This window comes from Pseudorca crassidens, chromosome 5 (assembly GCF_039906515.1).
Source record: "Pseudorca crassidens isolate mPseCra1 chromosome 5, mPseCra1.hap1, whole genome shotgun sequence".
Taxonomy (NCBI): domain Eukaryota; kingdom Metazoa; phylum Chordata; class Mammalia; order Artiodactyla; family Delphinidae; genus Pseudorca; species Pseudorca crassidens.
In genome coordinates this window covers 136,189,462-136,212,726 of record NC_090300.1, presented here as the reverse complement: position 1 = coordinate 136,212,726, position 23,265 = coordinate 136,189,462, and the positions used below count along the sequence as shown (strand labels likewise).

Here is a 23,265-nt window from a genome sequence, read left to right as displayed (position 1 = left end):
TATTTATTTATTTACTTTTTTGGCCGCACTGTGCGGCTTGCGGGATCTTAGTTCCCCAACCAGGGATTGAACCCGGGGCCACGGCAGTGACAACGCCAAGTCCTAACCACTGGACCGCCAGGGAACTCCCTATATTCACTGATTTTCAGCCCGGCATTCCTGTCCCCTCCCAGGTAGGTCATTCCTTTGTCTTCTTCCACTATCTCTACATCCTCTTTTATTGATTCTTCCCTGCTTGTTCACATCTTCCAAGGCTAAAAGCCTCTTCAATAGGCCCCTAATGAAGAAGAAGTTTACAAGATGTGCTGCCTCAGGTGCAGTGACTCAACTCAGGAGTCCAATCATCTTAGTCTTCTAGGGCTGCCGTAACAAAATACATAGATGGGGTGGCTTAAACAACAGAAACTTATTTTCTCACAGTTCTGGAGGCTGGAATCCTGTTTTGATTCTTGGTGAGGGCCCTCTTCCTGGCTTGCAGACAGCTGCCTTCTTGCTGCATGCTCACATGGGGGAGAGAGAGAACAAGCTCTCCTGTATCTCTTATAAGGACGCTAATCCCATCATGGGGCGCCACCCTCTCATGACCTCATCTAAATCTAATCAGTTCCCAAAGGCCCCACCTCCAGATGCCACCACATCGGGAGTTAGGGCTTCAAATACAAATTTTAGGAAGACACAGTGTTGTCCATAGTACTGATGGATGCATGGTAGAAGCTGACAAAGCTTTTAAGCTTGAGCAACATCTCCCCCCAGGGCTAGCTGGCAGTGCAAATGGGGAAACACAGTCAATTGTTCCAAAGAGCTTTCTATTCAGATTTCCCAGTTTCCCATTTCTCTCATGCATGCAACGTAGAACAGAAGGGCTTGGAAGATAGGCTACCTAGGGTTTGAATCATAGTTTCTCTACTTACTAGCTGTGTGACCTTAGGCATGTAGCTTAACCTCTCTGTGCCAATAATGATACCTACCTTATAGCATATTTGGGGTGGGGGGGCATTATATGACATATGAAGGTAATGTGCTCAGCACTTATTGAGCCTTTTAAAAAATGTTAGCTATTATTCTTCCCATCTAATAGTAGAAGTAAGCTTGTTGAAAAAGTATAAAAAGTAGTCTCTTGTTGAAAGAGTATAAAATGTAGAAAAGGAAAGAAAGGGAAAGATAAGAGTGGGAGGGAAAAACTGGTGTGGAGAGGCAGTTAGGACAAGTCTCTGGCAGGATTTACCCACTGCCCTGAAGCAGTGCTATCCAATAGAAATGTAATGCAACCCACACATGTGAGCATGAATCAAAACACACATGTATAATAATTTTAGTTTTTCTAGTAGACACATTAAAAAACTAAAAAGGGAATTCCCTGGTCGTCCAGTGGTTAGGACTTGGTGCTTTCACTACCAGGGCCCGGGTGCAATCCCTGGTCAGGGAACTAAGATCCCACAAGCTGCACAGCATGGCCAAACAAACAAACAAACACACAAACAACAATAACAAAACAATGTAAATAGAGACTGGTGAAATTAACTTTAATATCTTTTTTTAAACCCGATTTATTTAACTCAATATATAATAATATATTTTATGCAATGCAATATTTAACACAATATATTGACTACTGTATGAAATCAATCTAAAAATATTAATGTGATATTTTACATTCTTTATTCATACTGTCTTTGAAATCCAGGGTATATCTCATGCTTACAGTACATCCTTTTTTTTTTTTTTCCCCATGATTGTACCATAGCGTATTTGCATATTTTGAACTGCTTCAGTTATTTTGCCATGATGGCGGTGAACATATGGACATCCTTGCACATAAATTAGTCTGTTAATTTCCATAGAAGTGGAATTCCCAGGTCAAAGAGTGGAACATTCTTAGAATCTTTTGGACGATGTATTTTGCAAGCTGCTTTCCAGAAGAATTTTCCATGTTTATATTCCCATCAGCTATGAATGATTACCATCAAAAAACAAAACTTTGTTGAATTGTAGTAAACAGTGTTTAAATTTTGCCTTAATGTAATTTATTTCTTTAATATGTTTGTTTATTTATTTATTTATTTATTTATTTTTGGCTGAGTTAGGTCTTTGTTGCTGTGCACGGGCTTTCTCTAGTTGCGGCGAGCGGGGGCTACTCTTCGTTGCAGTGCGCGGGCTTCTCATTGTGGTAGCTTCTCTTGTTGCAGAGCGCGGGCTCTAGGCTCGCGGGCTTCGGTAGTTGTGGCGCTTGGGCTCAGTAGTTGTGGCACACAGGATTAGTTGCTCCACGGCATGTGGGATCTTCCCGGACCAGGGCTCAAACCCATGTCCCCTGCATTGGCAGGCGGATTCTTAACCACTGCGCCACCAGGGAAGCCTGCCTTTATGTAATTTAATTTAAAAACTTTTAATGGTGCTTTTAATTTGCTTTCTTTTGATAACTAGTGAGAATGAACACTTTAATGTTTATTAGCCATCTCTATTTCTTCTGAGAATTGCTCATTTTATTATCGGGGTATTAGCATATTATCAATATTATCAATTTTGGGTGTACATTTTATGTAATCTTTATGGAAAATAATTTCCCATTTTTATGTGGTTTTAAATTTTATTTATGTCTATGATTTTTTAAAAGCTAAAGCTTTTTACAGACTTACAACTAGTAGATAAATAAGTCCTGAAGAGCTAATCTACAACAGAGTGATCAGAGCCAACAATACTGTATTATAAGCTTCAAGTTGCTAAGCGAGTGGATCTTAATTATTCCCACCACAAAAACAAAATAATTATGTGACAAGATAGAGGTGTTAGCTAACATATGATGGTAATAATATTGCAGTATATAAATGTATCGAATAAACACTTTGTTTACCTTAAATCTGCACAATGTTATGTGTCAATTATATCTTTTTCTTTTTTTTTCTTTTTTTTGCCACACTGCTGCAGCTTGCGGGACCCCCCGGGTTCCACCGGGGGTCGAACCCAGGCCCCCAGCAGTGAAAGCATGGAGTCACTGAGTCCTAACCACTGGACCGCCAGGGAATTCCCAATTATATCTAAATGAAAATACACTTTTCAAAAATAATGTTTGTGAAAGTACCTAGCAGAGTATCTGGCATAAATATAATTTATTTTCCTTTTTAAAATTAATATTTGTCAAAAAAAAGCTTTTAATTTTTTTTTAAAAGGTCTCATTTTCTTGGTGGTTTCTTCTGTCGTTCATATTCTTAGACACTCAGGGGCCATCTGAAGGTCACCTAGGTTTTCTGTATTTGCCCTTGCTTTTAATTTTTTCATCTTTCAGGAGTTAATTTTGATATATGAAGTGAGGTATCAACCTTTATTCCCCTACCCACCCATTATAGCCAGTTTCCTTACAGCCCGTCTTCATTCAGGCAAGCCCCATTTCAAGTGCTTGTGACCACGCGTGGCCAGCAGGGACCGGGTTGGCTAGCACAGGTCTACCGTTTCAGACATTCACTCTCATGTCCCTGAGTATTTGCCATGACTTGCAGGCGCCGTGTAGAGAGGATATTTTTAGCAGTTGTTGACACATCGCGGCTCCAGGCAGCAACCATCCAGCTCGTGGCTGCGTCAGGATCCTTCCCTTGTCATGACGTCACCTGATTTCTTTTAAGGCATCGGAGCCCTCCTTTTAGCTTCCCACTTGAGGGCTGGTATTTAAGGGCCTGTTTTGGTTCCATCTTCCCCTTTGAATTCATGTAACCCATGGCAACCCTGAGGCTCCTGGAGCTGACTGCTGTGTTCAGTTTCCACAAGGCTGAGTTGAGAAGTGGGAAAAGGAGTTGGCCGCAGCGTGGAAAATGGCGGTAGGGCCACAGGGAGATAATGCTTTGGCAAACTTGATGGCTCGTTAACCATACAAACCCTCTGAGGGGCATGTGACTCTCCCTCAGAGCTTTCATTAGTGGAATGACGTCCCGAGAGCAGAGTTAGAGAGCCCAGGATCTGGGGGTTGGGCTCCCTGTGAGCCACCCGGCTGCATATGGATAAACCATGTTTTCACAGCCACATCACCCACCTGGGTCAGTCTCTCAAAACCGTGTTCTTACAATTATGCCTGGGGGATGGCTTGAACAGGGCCACTGCCCAACTCCAGAAGGTCCCATTACCATTGCATTTTATAGAGATTGGTACACCCTAGACTACGTACCTTCTTGGAATACAACAAGGAATATGTGCCCCTCCCCATTTGTACAAGCTGCCTCCCTACTTGACGAGGCCATTTGGAAAAGGAGTCAAGAGATCTGGCTCTGATCCCAACTCCGTCACTGACCAGTTCTGTGACCTCTCTCTGAGGCCATTTTCCTCATCGTAAAGAGTGATTCCATGGGTTGATCTGGATTTTGAGGGATTCTTCTTTGTGGGTGCTCTAGCACCCTCCAGTTCTTTGTGTTCATGTTTTTGAGAGTAAAGGACCACCCTTGGGAAGACAGCTGAAAAGAGAATGGATTGGTAGATGGCATCATCTTCATGTACCTCTTTATAAACAGCAGCCCAGGGCCTACAGGACTAAACCCAAGTCTCTTTGAAGGTCCCTAAGGCCCCACCCTCTCCAAACTCATGCCCCACTTCTCCATCTCTCTCATCCGGTGTTGTAATTATAACGTCTTCTCAAGGTCTCAGTACCCCCCAGTCTGTAACTCCGTTTTTCCTCCAGCTCTTTCCTCTTCCCCTCTTGAAGTGGGAAACCCTCCTACAGATTCAACTTCGATGCTGACTCCTACAGGGAGGCCTCTCTGACTCACTCTGGCTGAGTCAAAGCTCCTAAGACACAAAACTTGAATACAATTCACTCCATTCCTGAATGTGGGCAGGCAGAACGTGAGTGTCGACAGAGCCTCATTCCTCATGTTCTCATGCTTCCTAGGACAACCCCCACCCATAGGGATTCTCCTGTGAATTCCAGTTTTTCTATTTTCAACTCTGCATTACCTTTGCATTAAACAGGAAAAAAAAGTAAGATAAATGATTATGGACTCAACGCAGATTATACTCAGTGATGGATGTCTGAATTCCCAATCTCAAGTTCTCTTTGAGTTTTGAGGATAGAACCCTATGCTTCAAGCTGCCATTTAACCCAGCCTGCCCTGTCCTTCACCTTAATCACTCATTCTATCAGTTAGGTTTGACAAGAGAGGAATGCTAAAATTTCTTTTGAATTTACACATTTGAACATGGATAAGCCCTCCCCCCCTTATATAAAAATAACATATTAGAATAGTTAGGGGTGTTAAAAATAGGGCTCCCAGCTAAAATGAAAGACAAACAGTGAAATTTGAATTTCAGGTAAATGGTAAATAAACTTCTTAGTATAACTATGTCGCAGTGTATAACGTCCTTACTGTGGGACATACACTAAAAACTACTTTACTATTTATCTGAAATTCAAATGTAACTGGTGTCCTCTATTTTTATTTGCTAAACCTGACCACCCTACTTAGAAGTCACCTCCCCTAACTTCCCTTCAGCACAGGACCACCTTTGACAACATCGTTTACATGTGATCCTGTTGTCTTTTTTTTTTGGCTGCATTGGGTCTTAGTTGCTGTGCACAGGCTTTCTCTAGTTGTGGTGAGTGGGGACTACTCTTTGTTGCAGTACTTGGGCTCTAGGTGCGCGGGCTTCAGTAGTTGTGGCGCACGGGCTTAGTTACTCTGAGGCATGTGGGATCTTCCCGGACCAGGGCTCGAACGTGTGTCCTCTGCATTGGCAGGTGGATTCTTAACCACTGCGCCACAAGGGAAGTCCCTTGTCTTTCTTAAATCCTCTTAGGAGACAGTCTATATAATTCTGGACAATTTTCATCGTGAGAAAGTGCTTTGTTATAGTGAGGCAAAGTCTGATTTCCATATTTTTCATCCAGTGTTATTCTAGTCTCATCACTATTCTTTCTTTCTCTTTTTTTTAAGCCACTTCTTATTCTTTGCTTAGTTTTATTTATTTATTTATTTATTTATTTATTTATGGCTGAGCAGCTTGTGGGAGATTAGTTCCCAGACCAGGGGGATTGAACCCTCACCCTCAGCAGTGAAAGTGCAAAGTCCTAACCACTGGACTGCCAGGTAATTCCCCTCATCGTTATTTTTTAATAATAATTTTTAAAACTACATATTTTGGGACTTCCTTGGTGGTGCAGTGGTTGAGAATCCGCCTGCCAACGCAGGGGACACGGGTTTGAGCCATGGTCCGGGAAGATCTCACATGCCGCAGAGCAACTGGGCTCATGTGCCACAACTACTGAGCCTGCACTGTAGAGCCAGTGAGCCACAACTACTGAGCCCGCATGCCACAGCTACTGCAGCCCACGTGCCTAGAGCCCATGCTCTGCAACAAAGAGAAGCCACGGCAATGAGAAGGCCACGCACCACAACAAAGAGTAGCCCCCGCTCTCAGCAACTAGAAAAAGCCCACATGAAGACCCAACGCAGCCAAAAAATAAATAAACAAACTTATTTTTTAAAAAAAACTACATATTTTGTTTACAGAAAAGTTTATACCACAAACAGCAGTTCCCTGTTCCATTCTTTCCCATTCCTGAGCATTTCTTTCTAAACTTTTAGCTCTTTCTTCTGGTAGACACTTAATAAGCAGTATTAAGTGCTACTTCATTACTATTTTATTATTTTTGCAAATTTTATTATAAAAATTTTCAAACATTCAAAAGTAGGGAGAACATTATAATGAGCCACATGTATCCCTCACCCAGCTTCAATCATGATCAACTCATAAACCATCTTGTTTCACCTAGACTCCCATACCCTATCCCTCCCCTTTCTCCCACCACTGGCACCAAGATATCATATCATTTTACCTATAAATGCTGCAAGTACAGCTACTTCTTTATTCAGCACTTTGGATCTTGTCTATTGAGTCTGTCTTAGACCCTTAGGGCTGCTATAGCAAAATAGCACAGACTGGGTGGCTTACAAACAACAGAAATGTATCTCTTAAAATTCTGGAAGCTGGGAAGTCCAAGATCAAGGCATCAGCAGATTCAGTGTCTGATGAGGACCCACTTCCTGGTTCATAGACAGCTCACTATGGCAGGAGGGACAGGGAAGCTCTCTGGGTCTCTTATATAAGGGCTCTAATCTTATTCATGAGGGCTCCACCCTCATGACCTAATCACCTGCCCCAAATCCCCACCTCCTAATACCATCACATTGGGGGTTAGGATTTCAACATATGAATTTTGTGGAGGGGACACAAACATTCGGTCTATAGCAGGGTCCTAATATACAAGATCATTCAGCACCTGGAAGCCATCCGTTGTCCCTCATTTACTTCCTCTTACCCTCCCAAAAGTTATATGATGATTTTTGGTTAAACCAATATTTCAGAGTTTACTTATTATGATTAAATGAAATATCAGTCATTGGTGAGCCAAGTAGAATACCATGGCTATGTTTCCTTTCTTGTACACCATTTTGCTCTTCTTGGAGTTTATAAGTACTTCTTTTTCATAATAGTCCCCCAGTATCTGTCCTTCTCTTCTTTCTTGTCATAATGGAAATCCCCTACCCAGTTTGTTACATGGTACCCAGAGAAACAGAACCAATACGAACCAATAAGAGATATACATACATATATGTGTGTATATATATGTGTATATATATATATATATATATACATATATATATACATATATATACACACATATATATGGAGAGAGAGAGAGATTTTTGAGAGAGAGAAACGGGTCACGTACAAAAAAGGAAAAGAGAGAGAGAGAATCAGGATGCAATCCCAGAAGCTAGAAAACAATGAAGCAATACCTTCAAAAATATGAAGGAAAATTTTCAAAGCACCAATCTATACATAGTCAAACTATACAAAGTGATTCTCAATTTTCTTCTTTTATATTGACTCCTCTCTCTCAAAATCTCTCTCTCCCTGTCTCTGTCTCTGTCTCTCTCCCTCTCTTCCTTTGGGAGCTTGCTTTGTCTGCAGCATTCTAAGATGCCATAATGAAATATCTTGAGGGTTTTTCCTCTTCTTGCTGGGCACACAGGAATTGGGAAACTCATATCTCTCAATTCTGGAGCATTTTCTTTTTATTTCCATGATAATTTTCTCTCTGTTTTCTCACTTCTTCCTTTCTACAATTTATATATGATGTGGATGGTTACACCTCATGTACTTCTAAATTTTAAAATCTTATGTCTTCTGTTTTACTTGCTCTGTCGTGTGTGTGTGTGTGTGTGTGTGTGTGTGATTTCCTCAGTTTTATCTCCCCAGCCATTAGTTAAATTTTTATTTCAGCTATAAAATATTTTAACAGTATATTGTTCTTGTTTTGGGGATGCAATATGTTCCTTGTTCTTCTCTGAGGAAATGAATTATGGGTTTAAAATTTTTGCTATTCTATTCTCTGAATTGTCTCTGTTTCCTTCAAAAACTTCAAAACAAACTTCTGTTTGGTTTTGGTCTTTGCTTTCATCTTTGACAACAGCTAGTTGTGATCATGTGACAGTTCTGGCCAGGTAGCTGTGAAGGGAAGTCGGCTAAGAGCTCCCGGGAAAGCTTTTCCTTTCTTGACAAGAAGACAACATGGCTGGCTTGCCCACCTCTTCCCTTCTTCCTGCTCTGAGTTTAAATGTGACGCCTGAAGCTGGTTCAGAAGACACAAGGTGGTAGTTCTCAAAATGTTGTCTGAGATATGTTGTCTGAGGAACTTTCAGGGGTCAAACTGTGTTAATATTAATATCAAGACATTATTTCCTTTGTCCTTGTTCTCTCATGAGTGTACAGTGGCGTTTTCCAGAGGCTGGCTGACGTGTGATGTCGTTTTCATTCTGACAGCCAATGAATGCATGACTGTGTATTCTTGGGTTTTTGAATTTTTTCTATCTTAATTTCTTTTTTTTAAGCATTTAAAAAAATTTTATTTAATTTATTTATTTATTTTTGGCTGTGTTGGGTCTTCATTGCACGCGGGCTTTCTCTCATTGTGGCGAGTGGGGGCTACTCTTCATTGCGGTGCACAGGCTTCTCATTGCGGTGGCTTCTCTTGTTGCGGAGCACGGGCTCTAGGTGAGCGGGCTTCAGTAGTTGTGGCTCGTGGGCTTAGTTGCTCCACGGCATGTGGGATCTTCCTGGACCAGGGACTGAATCTGTGTCCCCTGCACTGGCAGATGGATTCTTAACCACTGTGCCACCAGGAAGTCCCTCAATCTTAATTTCTAATAAAGCAAATATCAGTAGGTGTAACTCATATGGACAAAGCGCTTTAGTGCCCTCAATCATTTTTAAGAGTCTAAGGGGGTCCAGAGACCCTCAGTCATTTTTAAGAGTCTAAAGGGGTCCAGAGACCAAGAAGATTGAAAACCACAGAAGTAAAAAAAAAAAAAAAAAAACAACTCGCTGACATTGCTAACTGGCTGAACTAATGCCAAATTCCACCTACTTCCAGTTTTGTTGTTGTTGTTATATGAAAGAAACAAGCCTATATTTATTTAAGTACTGTTGACTGGGTTCTCTTACCTGCAACCGAATATATCTTAACCAATAATAGCCAGGGAACCAGTCATTTTGTTTGTTCATTGAGAGCACCAAATGTTGGTATCTACAGGGTTTTTCCTCTGGGGCATTTTTGTTTCTCCAAAAAAACCTAATCAAGTTCTTGCCTAGAGCTTAAGCAGGAGGATGGACGCTGGGAGTCTCCCCATCCAGTATGTGAGCTTCCACTGAGAGACTCTGTTTTCAGTGTGGTGCCTCTACCACCGCATTTATCCCCTAGCATCTCTGACCTAGGCTTCTCTACTGCAGTTTTGCCTCACGCTTCTACTCTCCTCTGGGCAGAGTTGGTGGCCACCGAACCCCTTCGTGTAGAATGAGGCCAGGACATGAGGGTCTCTCTGCTCCTTATCTTCTCTTTCCATAATGTTTCTTTCCCTCTTTCTGTCCTATCACGTCTCACTCCTACTTCTCTGCTTCCTGTGCCTGACCTCCTGAAACGTTTCCAGGTTCTGTAGAATACAGCGCTGGTTTCTCCTTGGCTTCCCCCTCTGCAGGCATCTCCTCAGCTCTCACAGCTTCTTCATCCACCTACCATTTTAAAATATTTTGTTATACACCTTGTCTGCTGTTGCCTATTCTCTCATCTCTCATTGTCTTTAACCTTTGGACCATGTCTAGTATAAAACTACTAGACTTGATTTTCTGACTTAAGAAGCAAAACCTCCCTAGGTACTTATACAACCATCAAAAATGTAAAAATATCAAAGTTTTTTTAAAAATTAAAAAAAAAATTTTGGCCACACCACGCATCTGGTGGGATCTTAGTTCCCTGACCGGGGATCGCACCCTCAGCAGTGAAAGTGTAGAGTTCTAACCACTGGACCAATTGTGGGATTTCCCTGGTGGCGCAGTGGTTAAGAATCCACCTGCCAATGCAGGGGACACAGGTTCGAGCCCTGGTCTGGGAAGATCCCACATGCCACGGACCAACTAAGCCCGTGCGCCACAACTACTGAGCCTGCACTCTACAGCCCGCAAGCCACAACTACTGAAGCCCATGTGCTACAACTACAGAAGCCCGTGCACCTAGAGCCAAAGCTCCACAAGAGAAGCCACCGCAATGAGAAGCCTGCGCACCTCAATGAAGAGTAGCCCCCGCTCGCCACAACTAGAGAAAGCCTGCGCACAGCAACAAAGACCCAACGCAGCCAAAAATAGAAAAATAAATAAATTTATTTTTTTAAAAAAGAGACCAATTGGTTATCAACTTGATCAATCCCCCCCCCCTTTTATTTTAATTGGGTCTTTGAGAAAAAGAAAGATAAATGCATATGCTCAATCTCCCCGGTTCAACCAGAAGCTCTTCTAACATTACAACCCTTCTCACATCTGAAGTCAGCTTCCTGCTGGGTGTGTCTTCTCCATCTCCACATGCCCACTTCCTCAGTGGCTCTCACGGGACATGGTTATTACAGTCTCACTAAGGGTGTCACCTGCAGCATACTCGTCAGATGAGCTTCTCAGAATGCCTGTTTCATAAATATCCTGTCCAGATCTGCACACAGTTCTCCAGAGTGACAGGGGAAGTTTTCAGATATCCTTTTTAATTTTTAAAAACTTTTTTAAAATTTATTTTATTGAAGTATAGTTGATTTACAATGTTGTGTTAATTTCTGCTGTACAGCAAAGTGATTCAGTTATACATATATATACATTATTTTTCATATTCTTTCTATTATGGTTTATCACAGGGTATGGAATATAGTTCTCTGTGCTATACAGTAGGACCTTGTTGTTTATCCATTCTGTATATAATATATAGTTTGAATCTGCTAATCCCAAACTCCCAATCCATCCCTCCCCACCTCCCCTCCCCCTTGGCAACCACAAGTCTGTTCTCTCTCTGTGAGTCTGTTTTTGTTTCATAGATAAGTTCATTTGTGTCATATTTTAGATTCCACATATAAGTGATATCATATTGTTATAGGGTGTGTATGTGACCCAGTAATTCTACCCTTTGTTATGACATAGCAGTAATGCATGCATATGCCCACGAAAAGCCATGAACCGGAAGTTCAGTGCAGTATTATTCATAACAGCCCTCAACTGGAAACTCCACAGATGTCCATCAACACTGGATGTGTAATGTGTGCTGTGTTCACCCAGTGGAATACTACCCAGCAATGAGGTGAATGATCTACAACCACGTACAGTGCAGATGACTCTCATGAGAGAATTTACTGCATGATTCCATTTATATCAGGTGCAAAACAAATCTATCATCAGAAGTTAAGACAGAGGTTGCCCTGGGGGAGAGGTAGTAATGAGAATGGAATGTGACGGGGCTTCTGTTCTGCTTCTGTTCCGTTTCTTGATGAAGGTTCTGTGCTCAGTTTGTGAAAATTCTTCAAGCCCTACATTTAGATATGCGCATGTGTCTTGCAAGTAGGTTATACTTTAGTAAATAGTGAGTGTTTTTTTAAAAAAACTTAGGCAGAAAGGAGTAGTTTTATCATCCCGGAAAAATTGGGCTACCTGCTTAAGGACAATAATATTGCACATCAGACAGAGGTTTTTGCTGAGACAGGGCTCTGGGCTGCACGCATTCTGGACAAATCTCCAACTTAGGAAGAATTCACTGAACCCTTTTTATGGTCATCAAAACAAGGGGCCCTCGAGCCCATGCCCTTGGTGTAACTGGATTACATCCATCTTCTGGGTCTCGCTCACTCCACTCCCCAATTCTCACCCCACCCCAATTTGACTCACAGCCTCCGTTCCTGCTTTACAGAACTTCCTTTTCCGCTTGGTTGCTTTTCCTTTTATCTCCAGGTATCTTATTGTCTTGCCATCTGGCATTTTCATTCCATCAACTCTTTTACATTCTTATGTGATTCTTTCTCAACCTCTTTTTATTTTATCACCTGCTTTGGGTGGTTGGGATTTTGCATTAATGTTCCTCATCTTTTTAAGCGCTGGTTAAGTTCTGGATTCTTTCCTGGCCTTCCTGCCCTGCAAGGCCACGTCTCATCAGGCTGGAGTCTGTCTTTCTCTCTTGGGCTTGTCTGTGTTCCTTCCTATCACTCCTAATGACACAGACATGACCTGATGGGCGGATAGCGCACGTTTTCCTTCTCTTGCTTGGTTTAGTTTTATTCAGCAAATTCCACGCCATGTTTGCTTCAGCTGGGGAGGTGGTGATGGTGCTGTCGAGTCATCCTGTTGAGCCTGCTGGCACAGACTGAGATACGTAGTAAACTGAACATTCTAGGCCTTTTTTTTCACAAGATCAGCAATTTCTGTGCACTTGGTATTCTGAACCCGTGAGCCAGATTTTCCATTTATCCTGATTACATTTCAAACGTTAGATTTTATCCATTATTCCAGCCTGTCAAGATATTTTCTGATCTTAATTCAGTCGCCCAAGATCACATTCATCCCTCCAAGCTCCCGATAGGCCTCCATCTCGGCATTCAGTGATGACAGTGCCCGTCGGAGGAGGACAAGCGCTGTGGATGGTGCCTCGGTGCCGACCACGGCTGCTTGCTCCAGATAAAGAGAGAACAGATGATGGACAGCGGCCCAATCAAGGATTTGGTATTTAAAGGATAGACTCTTGGATGCTTTTTTTTCTTACACTTCTGGCTTCCAGTTCAACACCTCAGTTTCTCGGACCTGCTCTTCCAAGGCTGTGGACCAGAGATGGGGGTTGTAAAAGAAAGTTTTAAAGATAGGTTCCTGAGTGGCTTTCCGGCCACTTTTTTGTATTTCCTGTTCTACCCTTGGAGTCCACAGTGAAGATGACCAGAGCGGTAGGCTTTTCAGCTGCATTAGAGAGTGTACGCAAACCACCTAACTGTCCAAATGGGGAAACTGAGGTGCAGTAAAATTAAATTCCTGGCCTGGTCTTGGCCTTGTTTCTGGACGATGGTGCCAGGGCTGGAAAACTAGTCCCTTTGCTCCAAACTGGACCATCTCAGCCAGGTGACCATGGCCTATGCCTGCTCCCGCTTCCTGGAGCGCCAATGTGCCTCCAGAGTTTTCCGGAAAACATTCGTTTCTTGCTATTTTTTATTTTTTTGGTACTTAAATTTTTTTAAATTTTTTTACTATTTATTCATTTATTTTTACTGTTTAAATTAAAACATTTATTGAAGTATAGTTGGTTTACCTTTGGTAACCAGAAGTCTGTTTCCTATGTCTGTGAGTCTATTTTTGTTTTGTAAATAAGTTCATTTGTATCATTTTTAGATTCCACATACAAGTAATATCATATGCTATCATAATTTTTATTATTTATTTTTAATGAGTTATAGTTGATGTATGACAATATTATAGAAGTTTTAGATGTACAATATTATGTAAGTTTTAGATGTACAACATAGTAATTCTCTAGTTTTAAAGGTTATGTTCCATTTATATTTATTATAAAATATTGGCTGTATGCCCTGTATTGTACTGTATATCTTTGTTGCTTATCTATTTTATATATAGTAGTTTGTATCTCTCAATCCCTTACCCCTGTCTTGCCCCTCACCACTAGTTTGTTCTCCATATCTGTGAGTCTGTTTCCTTTTTGTTATATTCACTAGTTTAGAAAACATTAGTTTCTTATTAAAATATACAAGGATAGATGGTGGCATAGAATGCAAAAACCACTTGGATTTTAAAAATGAAACAAGAGGATCAAAGAAATGTGCATTTACTAATTACTTGGGCCATGGATGCCAGATCCCTCCAACAATACAAAAATAGATTATTTAACCTCATGGAACAATTTTAAAGAAGAGAAATAAGACTTCAGACAGACGTAATGAATGTAACAGCACTGCTTGTAGAGGTACATCTACGGGGAGGGGGTTCCATCATTTTCTCCTTTCTGGTATTATTATTATTATAAGCTATTTGTAGAGTGTGACCAGTGCATAGAACGTAAAAGAAAACGTTTTCTTCCAGCTAAGAAACCTTTGTCAGGTTACTGGGTATGTCACGGAGTCCTCTCTATGACATACAGGTTCATTCATTTGGCTTTATGAGGACATTGGCCAGTTCTTGCCAAATTCCAAGGAAGCAGGACTACCTACCTGATTGAGACCCATTTCCCCTGGCTGTGGACTGACTCTATTATCCACAGTTAATGGTGAGTAACTCTGGCTGGCATCCTTTTGTAGGCACATTTCTAACCCAAGAACGTCTTTCAGCTCTGAGCATTGTCAAACTGAATGTTGCTATGAGACTGCAGCTATTTATTCTCCCAAGATGTTTTCTGAAAGAACTGTGATGGGGCTCTGGTAACAGAGTGTATTTTTCACAGCTCCAAAATCATTTTTATTCTCTCTTCTTTAAAAAGAAAAAAAGACCCCCACCATTTGTATAACATTTCCCGTGAATACATTAGAATGTTAGAGGGGTGATGCATGCCAGAAGTCTTGGCAGGTACAAGCCCTTTCCACTGTTTAATTTCTGTTTTAATCTGATGATGTTGTAGAAGGTAAATTTGCCTTGAAAAGCCAAGGATCATCAAGATTTCACTGAATGCTCCGATTGTGTGCATAAAGGGTTAAAAATATCCCCCCCCCCCTTTAACCTCTTGGATACCTCTTGGAATAATAGATACAGATACATGGGTTTTAGAGTAAATATGTTATCAATATCTTCTTCAATCAGTACCTTGGTGGGTGCATGTTTATTTCACAATAGAGATGTGTATAGAGAATATCTATTGATTTTGCCTGCCCATTATCCTTTCCTTCTTTTTCAGCTAAAACACCTCAGTTTTCCTTGGGGACCCATTCTCTCCAGGGGTGATGGTCAAAATATATAAAAACTGGAGTGACATGGGTACTACCATGCTCAACCAATCAGGGTGGATGTTGACTGTAACAGCCGTTGAACCCAGCCTTCCTCATTAGATACACTTTCAATGAGTCTTGAAACTGAGATGCCCTGCCCTTCCTTCTCCAAGGGCCAGGCATGAACCAAGCGAGGCCAAACAGATTCTATGTCCTGCTAATTTGCATATTGATCAGCAACACAGGCAGGGTTGAAAACACTTGGCAAGGGTGTGTCCCGAAGGTGTGGCCCTGGAAGCGCCAGCTTCCTGTCCTTTCTAAGACCTCATTGCTCAGCTTTTTCTTTGATTCTATAAGCTACCACCATATCCACCCAATACATTTTGTTTTTTGCTTATATTTCCCGGAATTCATTTCTGTTGCTTGCAACCAAGGAACTCTAAGACAGTAATTCAGAAAATAAGATAGTAAAACAAATTTTCCGTAATGGGAAGGAATCCTGTTTTCCTGAGTAATTTTATTATAAAATTGTAGAAATAATTCTGTGGAAGGAAAAAAAAGCCTTCAAAAGAATAAGTAGGAAATATGATGAAAATGAAATTAAGAAAAGCAGAGTTGTGGGGCAAAGCACTCAGTTTACTGGTTGGTGTGACAAAGGACTTGAACCAAATAGAGCAGAAGTGCTAAGCTTTCTGTGAGTTGCTATCCCTACCTGGGTTTTTTTAAAAAATTTATTTAAAGTAGCTTCCTACTTTTAGAATTCCCCTTTGACCTTTAGTCACTAGATTAAATCCTCCAGAACATGTTTCTTGAACTCCAATGCACATATAAATTGCTTGGAAGATTTTTCTTTTCTTTCTTTTTCTTTCCTTCTTTCTTTCTTTCCTTCCTTCTTTCTTTCTTTCTTTCTTTCTTTCTTTCTTTCTTTCTTTCTTTCTTTCTTTCTTTCTTTCCTTTCTTTCTTTCTTTCTTTTTTCTCTTTCTTTCTTCCTTCCTTCCTTCCTTCCTTCCTTTCTTTCCTTTCTTTCTTTTGCACCAGATCTTAGTTGTGGCACACGGGGTCTTTAGTTGCGGCATGCGGTATCTTTTTTAGTTGCAGCTTGTGGACTCTTAGTTGCAGTATCCATGCGGGATATAGTTCCCTGACCAGGGATCGAACCTGGGCCCCCCTGCACTGGGAGCGTGGAGTCTTACCCTCTGGACCACCAGGGAAGTCCAGATCTTTTTCTTTTTAATGTAATATTTTATTTGTTGAGGGGTGGATACATCCTTCATTTCTTTCTTTTTTTTTTTTTTGATAAATTTATTTATTTTTGGCTGCGTTGGGTCTTTGTTGCTGTGCACAGGCTTTCTCTAGTTGTGGAGAGCGGGGGCTGCTCTTCCTTGAGCGGGCTTCTCATTGCGGTGGCTTCTCTTGTTGCAGAGCACGGGCTCTAGACGTGCGGGCTTCAGTAGTTGTGGCTCGTGGGCTCTAGAGCGCAGGCTCAGTAGTGGCACATGGGCTTAGTTGCTCCGTGGCATGTGGGATCTTCCCGGACCAGGGCTTGAACCAGTGTCTCCTTCATTGGCAGGCGGATTCTTAACCACTGTGCCACCAGGGAAGCCCCACCCCTTTCTTTTTTTTAATTGAAGTATAGTTGATTTACAACATTGTGTTAGTTTCAGGTGTACAGCAAAGTAATTCAGTTACACATACATATATATATCTATTTTTTTCAGATTCTTTTCCCTTATAGGTTATTACAAAATATTGAGTACAGTTCCCTATGCTATACAGTAGGTCCTTGTTGGTTATCTATTTTACATATAGTAGTGTGTATATGTTAATCCCAAATCCCTAATTTACCCTCCCCCCTTCCCCTTTGGTAACCATAAGTTTGTTTTCTATGTGTGTGGTGGAGGACCTTATTAAAATGCAGTCTTGGGCTTCCCTGGTGGCGCAGTGGCTCAGAGTCCGCCTGCCAATGCAGGGAACACGGGTTCGTGCCCCGGTCCAGGAAGATCCCACATGCGGAGGAGCGGCTGGGCCCATGAGCCATGGCCGCTAAGCCTGTGCGTCCGGAGCCTGTGCTCCGCGTTGGGAGAGGCCACGGCAGTGAGGGGCCCGCGTACTGCAAAAAAAAAAAAAAAAATGCCGTCTGATTTTACATTTCCATCGAGTCCCAGTGATGCCAGTGCGCCTGGCCAGAGGACCACAATTTGAACAGCGAGGCTCCAGGTCAGAATATTTTGCTCCAGCCCAGGTTTCTCAGATTCCCCATTCAGGGCTTCCAGACTACCTCCCTTTGTCTCTGTAGAGTACACTTGTCATACCACTCCAAGCCGGCAGGCAGCAACAGCGCCCTCCTAGAGTCCCTGCTGAACTGATTCCTCGCCAAGAACCAGTTGGTATATTTCAGAAGGATTCACGTAAAGGGAGCTTAAGAATCTCCAAAGTAAGCGTATTTCATAGCATTTGGTTATAGTTTGAACCTCCAAGCAAAATGACCACTGAGGGGGGAATTCTTGCTAAGTATTTTGATAACCCTTTCTTTTTTCTTCTGATTTAAAAATCATCTGTCCGTGCCTCACTGTGGAGATTTGGCTCTCTACGTGTGTAATTGGAAAGTAAGAGGCGCTTTAGCAAAACCTGCTGCAGTTAGATTTTAGAGGGCTTCCTCACGTGTTATCGTACTGCTAGAAGAATCTTTACTACCGCTATTATTCCCATTTTACAGATGAGAAAACAAAAGCACAGGGAAGAGGATTTAGTGACTTGTCTACTGCAACATAGGGAATGGGGAACAGATGAGATATAGCCTTGAGCTTCTGCTCAAAATGCTCAGTCTTTACTGTGTATGGAGAAACAAACAACTACAGCAGTAACAACAAACAAACAACGCAAAAACCCAACACCTGGGTTCTTTTCTGCACTAAACCTGGTTCTTCTCAACAACGTTGAAATTTAACTAATCTTTGTTAAGGTTAATGGTTTAAATTTGAGGAATTCCTGGGTTCCTGGTCACAGGAACTGGAATACAGAGAGTTCTGGGCATAACTTCTCCCTAAATACAATGATACACTTTGGATAAAATGATCTGTGGTTGCAAGTCTTCTAGAAACTTTGTATTTATTTACCACAGCCAAGGAGTCCCTGTCCTACATGTGGTATCAAAATTCCCTTTGAAAAATTTCTGGGGAGGTTAGGCGTTAAAGTAGAGGGAACATTTTGAATACGTTTAGAATAAAACAAAGGCTTTTTTGTGCTTGCGTGGAGGGGAGTTTAGGGGAGTCGATGTCTCATCTTGGAGAACCTCCCACAGGTTTTGCAGCCACAGTAAACTCTGGGGGCTACTCCCACCCCCTTCCTTCACCCCTCCCCCCACCATCCAATCTGGTGCAAGGAAGTTGCTGTCACCCCAAAGCCAAGCATGGCGGGTTCTTGAGCATCGAATCTCAGGGTGGGAAGGGCTGCTATGGGTGATCTCAAGGAACCTCAAGATCTTCAAGCATTTTGCAAAATGGGTTCTGTGGGATATTAACACAGAGTATTAGGGGGACAATGTTTCCGTGGTCACACCACGGGTCAGTTGAGAAACACTGATTTAAATGAAGTCATAGAAGTTTCTTTTCCCCAGGGCTTCTTGGAGGTGTTCGTGTGCATGTGTGTGCGGAGCGGAGATCTTTAAGAATGGGGCTTGTGCTCTGCTTCCCAGTTAGGAGGTGAAGGAACCTCTTGTTCCTGGAACATCTGAGGCTTACAGAACACCCTGTGAAAATCCTCATCTAGTTCATCTTGCCCCACAGACAGTGCCAGCTCCATGGCAAGTGCAGTCACGGGGCCCAAGATCCCTTTAATGCTCTGCTGTCACCATCTTGAAATTCTTAGTAAGTTCTGAACAAGGGGCTCTGTTACCCGAAAACTGGGTTCACCTCTTGGTGGATGTTGAGCCAATAGACACAACCGAGTCAAAGATCTGGAGAAGGAAGGATTTATTATTACTTGCAGCAAGTAAGGAGAACATTGGGGATCAGTGTCTCCCTAAATAGCAAGATTGGGGAAGTTTTAAGCTAAGGGTCCATGCACATTCATGAATGGGCTTGAGCAGAGGAGAATTCAGCATAGAATTGGGGCAAAGTTCGACAGAGTCCAAGCTTTAGTTGATAGAAGTCACGAGGGTCCACATCATCATTCCTTCCTCCACCTGGGTGGGGACTTTAGTTCCTGCAGATCCCAAAGATGTGTATCAGATTGTTATATCTCTCTCTTGAGGAGGAACTAGGAACGACTCTGTTTTATTGCGGAACTATTGTTTCTGGACAGCTCTTCCTTCATTCCTGCATACCCTCACTTCTCTTAAGATCCTTGATTACTGAGACCTGTTCAAGGGCAAGCACTGTGGCCAGACTTACATCACAGAATAGCTTCTCGTATGTCAAGAAAGCCATGCCTGGTTCTCTTTCTCTGGGGACCCCCTACCCTATCGGCTCACAGCTCTGCACCTGGGTTTTGCACTGGGCCCTACAAATGATGTAGCTGTCCCTGCCTACGGAGGACCCAGAGGAGGCCTAAATGTTTTCTAGTCTTTCCTCTCCTTTCTCTCTGTACTCTTCTTAGCTTCCTCTTTCCACCCGTGCTGGCTCCCTCCTCCCGTATCTCCTCCTGCTTCCCTACTTTCTGCATCTTCCATCCTCTTCCTTAGGCCTTCCCTTTACCCTCTGTCTTCTACCCGTGGACGTATGATCATTTCTCCAGCCCAAATTTACAGCTCCCTGGAATAAAGCTCTCTAATGTTTCCTTAGCTCTCTTTGCACTTGTGATGGGATGTGCCACGTACTGTAGCAAAGTGCACACTCTGGAGGGTGGTCAGCCCTGAATTGTGCTGTCAAAATAATACCTGATGTTATCGCTCTGCTCCAGGCACTGCTGCATTCTCTAGTTTGTATCTGGGAATTCAGGGAGAGAAGCACAGAACACAGAAGAAAGCAGAAAGAGAACACATTTCGATGGTCTTTAAAGCAGTCCTTTCCGAGACTAATAGGCTCTTTTGTCTAAACGTATTACATTAATGATTTGAAGTGAAATATTGTTAGCACCCTCTTACAGTTAAAGGAAAGGATCAGTGCAGTGCCCCTCAGCACATCAAGGGAAGCATCAGAACAGAAGACGGGTTACAGCATCTCTCACTGACAACCGGGAAGGACCCACTTACCATAACAAGGCAAACTTCCCTGCAGGCTTTCAGAGTCATCAAAGACCACCCTTCCTGTCCAACCCTGTTACCACCTCTCTCCCTTAACTTCCATTGTTGTCAAGGCGTTTTTTTGTTTCTTTGTTTTTGTTGTTTTTGTTTTGGCAAGTAATATAAATTTAAATGAAACCACTGTGAGGAAAGAAAAGGAGATATATTGGTTCCTTATAACTGAGCAGTATAAGGGTTGGGAATGGCTTCAGGTATAGCTGGATTCAGGAGTCCAAATGATGTCATCTGGACTCCTTGCCCCCTCCTTCTCTGTGATCCCTACTTTCCTTTGGGACATATTCTCTGTCCAGATCTCGCCACATAGAGGCCAAATTGCCCCCTCAGTTTACACTCTTCATGGCTTATGATTTAGGGAAAATGTCATTCTCCCAAGGGTTCTGTAGCAAAACTGGAGGGGAGATTCTGATTGGGCCAGCCAGGTTATGAGTCATAGCTGATGAGCCCACCCCTCAGCCAATCACAGTGACCTGGAAAATGCAGTGTGCTGGGATTGGCCCACGAGGGTCACATGCCCACCCACCTGCTGCTGGTGGTGGTGGTGCTGAAAGGAAGAATGAACTCTTGCCCAATAAGGTAGGGTGGGTTCTCTTAAAAAAGAGGGTTCCAGGGCTTCCCTGGTGGCGCAGTGGTTAAGAATCCGCCTGCCAACGTAGGGGACATGGGTTCAAGCCCTGGTCCGAGAAGATCCCACATGCCGCGGGGCAACTAAGCCCGTGTGCCACAACTACTGAGCCTGTGCACCTAGAACCCACCTGAATGAGAAGCCCGTGCACCGCAACAAAGAGTAGCCCTTGCTCACCACAACTAGAGAAAGCCCGAGCGCAGCAATGAAGACCCAATGTGGCCAAAAATAAATAAATAAAATAAATTTATTTAAAAAAAAAAAAGAGGGTTCCTAGTACTAGAAGAGGAAATGTGTGTCCAAAATGACAGCTCAGGTGACGCTCCCTTCTCGGTCTGTCCCATGGCTCCTCCCCCTCCCACACTTTGCTTACATCTGCCTCAGGGCCTTTTCTCCACTTTCCTAAACCCAACCAGGCCCCTCAGGGCTGAACCCATAATGACACTCAGAAAGTGCTTTCTGGGTTCTTTTGGGAGCCAGTAGAACACTGAAGAGGTTTCACAAGGGAGACAGGTCCTTTGTTGATTTGAAGACAGGTAGCCTAGCTACGTATCTTCATCATGCTTCTGTGAGACTCTGTGCTGGTCAAGGCTTTTTAGTTGAAAGGATCAGAGAGACACAGGAGTTACTATAAATGAAAGGGCGGTGGGCTCAAAGGAGTCGAGGGCATCTCCTGGAACCAAAGAACAGCTAGCTGAACCCAGGGGAGTCTGGAAGCCCTGGGGCTCTAAGATGAGACCAGTCCTGCGGGTGGTCCGGGGAGAGACGGCCTCCCGGCCTCGTGTCTGTCTGTCTGCTCGGTGCTCCTGCCTCCCTCAGCAGCTGCCTGTGTATGATTGCTCTTCCCTGTGCTCTCTGGGAGAGGTGGCAGGCTGGCGTCGGCACCTTTTAGTTCCCATGCCCACCATTCTCTGGGGCTCTTTGCTTGGGTTTTTGAGGAAAAAAAGAACACGTTTGATCACTGAGCAGCCCATGTATCAGCTGTCTTTGGGCATCCCCCACTAGTCCAGTAGTCTGTTCATCGGGGTCATGTAGCACACACATGGTTGACCAGGCCATGGGTGGGAGTGGGTCTCAGAAGAGTGGGTGTGGGCTGGGCAGGCGCCCCAAAACATGCCTCTTATGGGTACATGGAGCAGCTGTTTCACAGGCTAATCGGTTAAAGCTCACACAAGGCCACCCAGCCAGGGAGAGGTGACTCGGGTGTCTGTCCGCTGCTTTTTGGTCACTTCTAATGAAGAGGGGATGCCCAAAGCCCTGAGCGTTGATTAGCTCCCTGAGGCCACGAGGCTCTGGGGAAGGAGCCAGGCAAGAGGCTGGGCTTCAGTGGACCCCACGGTGAGCACTGAACTAGACCCTGGAGTGGAGAGGAATTAAGACACTGGGGGACTTCCCTGGTGGCTCAGTGGTTGGGAGTCCACCTGCCAATGCAGGGGACACAGGGTCGAGCCCTGGTCCGGGAAGATCCCACATGCCACGGAGCAACTAAGCCCGTGCGCCACGACTACTGAGCCCACGTGCCACAACTACTGAAGCCCGCGTGCCTAGAGCCCGTGCTCCGCAACAAGAGAAGCCACCGCAATGAGAAGCCCGTGCACCGCAACGAAGAAGTAGCCCCTGCTCGCCGCAACTAGAGAAAAACCGTGCGCAGCAACGAAGACCCAATGCAGCCAAAAATAATAAAAGAAATAAAAAAACAGGGCTTCCCTGGTGGCGCAGAGGTTGAGAGTCCGCCTGCTGATGCAGGGGACATGGGTTCGTGCCCTGGTCCGGGAAGATCCCACATGCCGCGGAGCGGCTGGGCCCGTGAGCCATGGCCACTGAGCCTGCGTGTCCGGAGCCTGTGCTCCACAACGGGAGAGGCCATGGCAGTGACAGGCCCGCGTACCGCAAAAAAAAAAAATTAAAAAATAAAAAACAATTCATATTCACTACTTAGCAAAGTATGTGTAATTGAGAGATTTGTTCATTTGAGGTTTCATAAAAGGTTAGCTGATTTGTTGACGTTAAAAGAGCATTAACCTAGAAGCCATGTTTAAATAACTGAATATTTTTCAAAATCTAGCATGTGCTTCCAGGGGCTGGAGGCCTGGTGAGGATCTTGACACATTGGTGGGCTTGTGACATGTCCAACGACTGTGGCCTT

At 43.4% G+C, this 23,265-nt stretch overlaps 1 protein-coding gene across 12 annotated transcripts in view; it reads left to right on the top strand.

The window, feature by feature from the left end:
* Positions 1–23,265, top strand: part of LOC137225380 (uncharacterized) — a 132,457-nt gene that overhangs the window by 65,065 nt on the left and 44,127 nt on the right. For 5 of the 12 annotated variants that reach the window (XR_010943816.1, XR_010943819.1, XR_010943818.1 and 2 more), the window contains exon 4: positions 14,477–14,602. The exons of 2 other annotated variants lie outside the window; for them this stretch is intronic. Coding sequence is in view for 5 of the 10 variants with exons in the window: in XM_067739330.1 (XP_067595431.1) it covers positions 14,477–14,554 (78 nt within the window). In the remaining 5 variants the exon portion in view is untranslated. 5 more of the 12 variants (XM_067739327.1, XM_067739333.1, XR_010943817.1 and 2 more) reach the window with 4 other exon arrangements.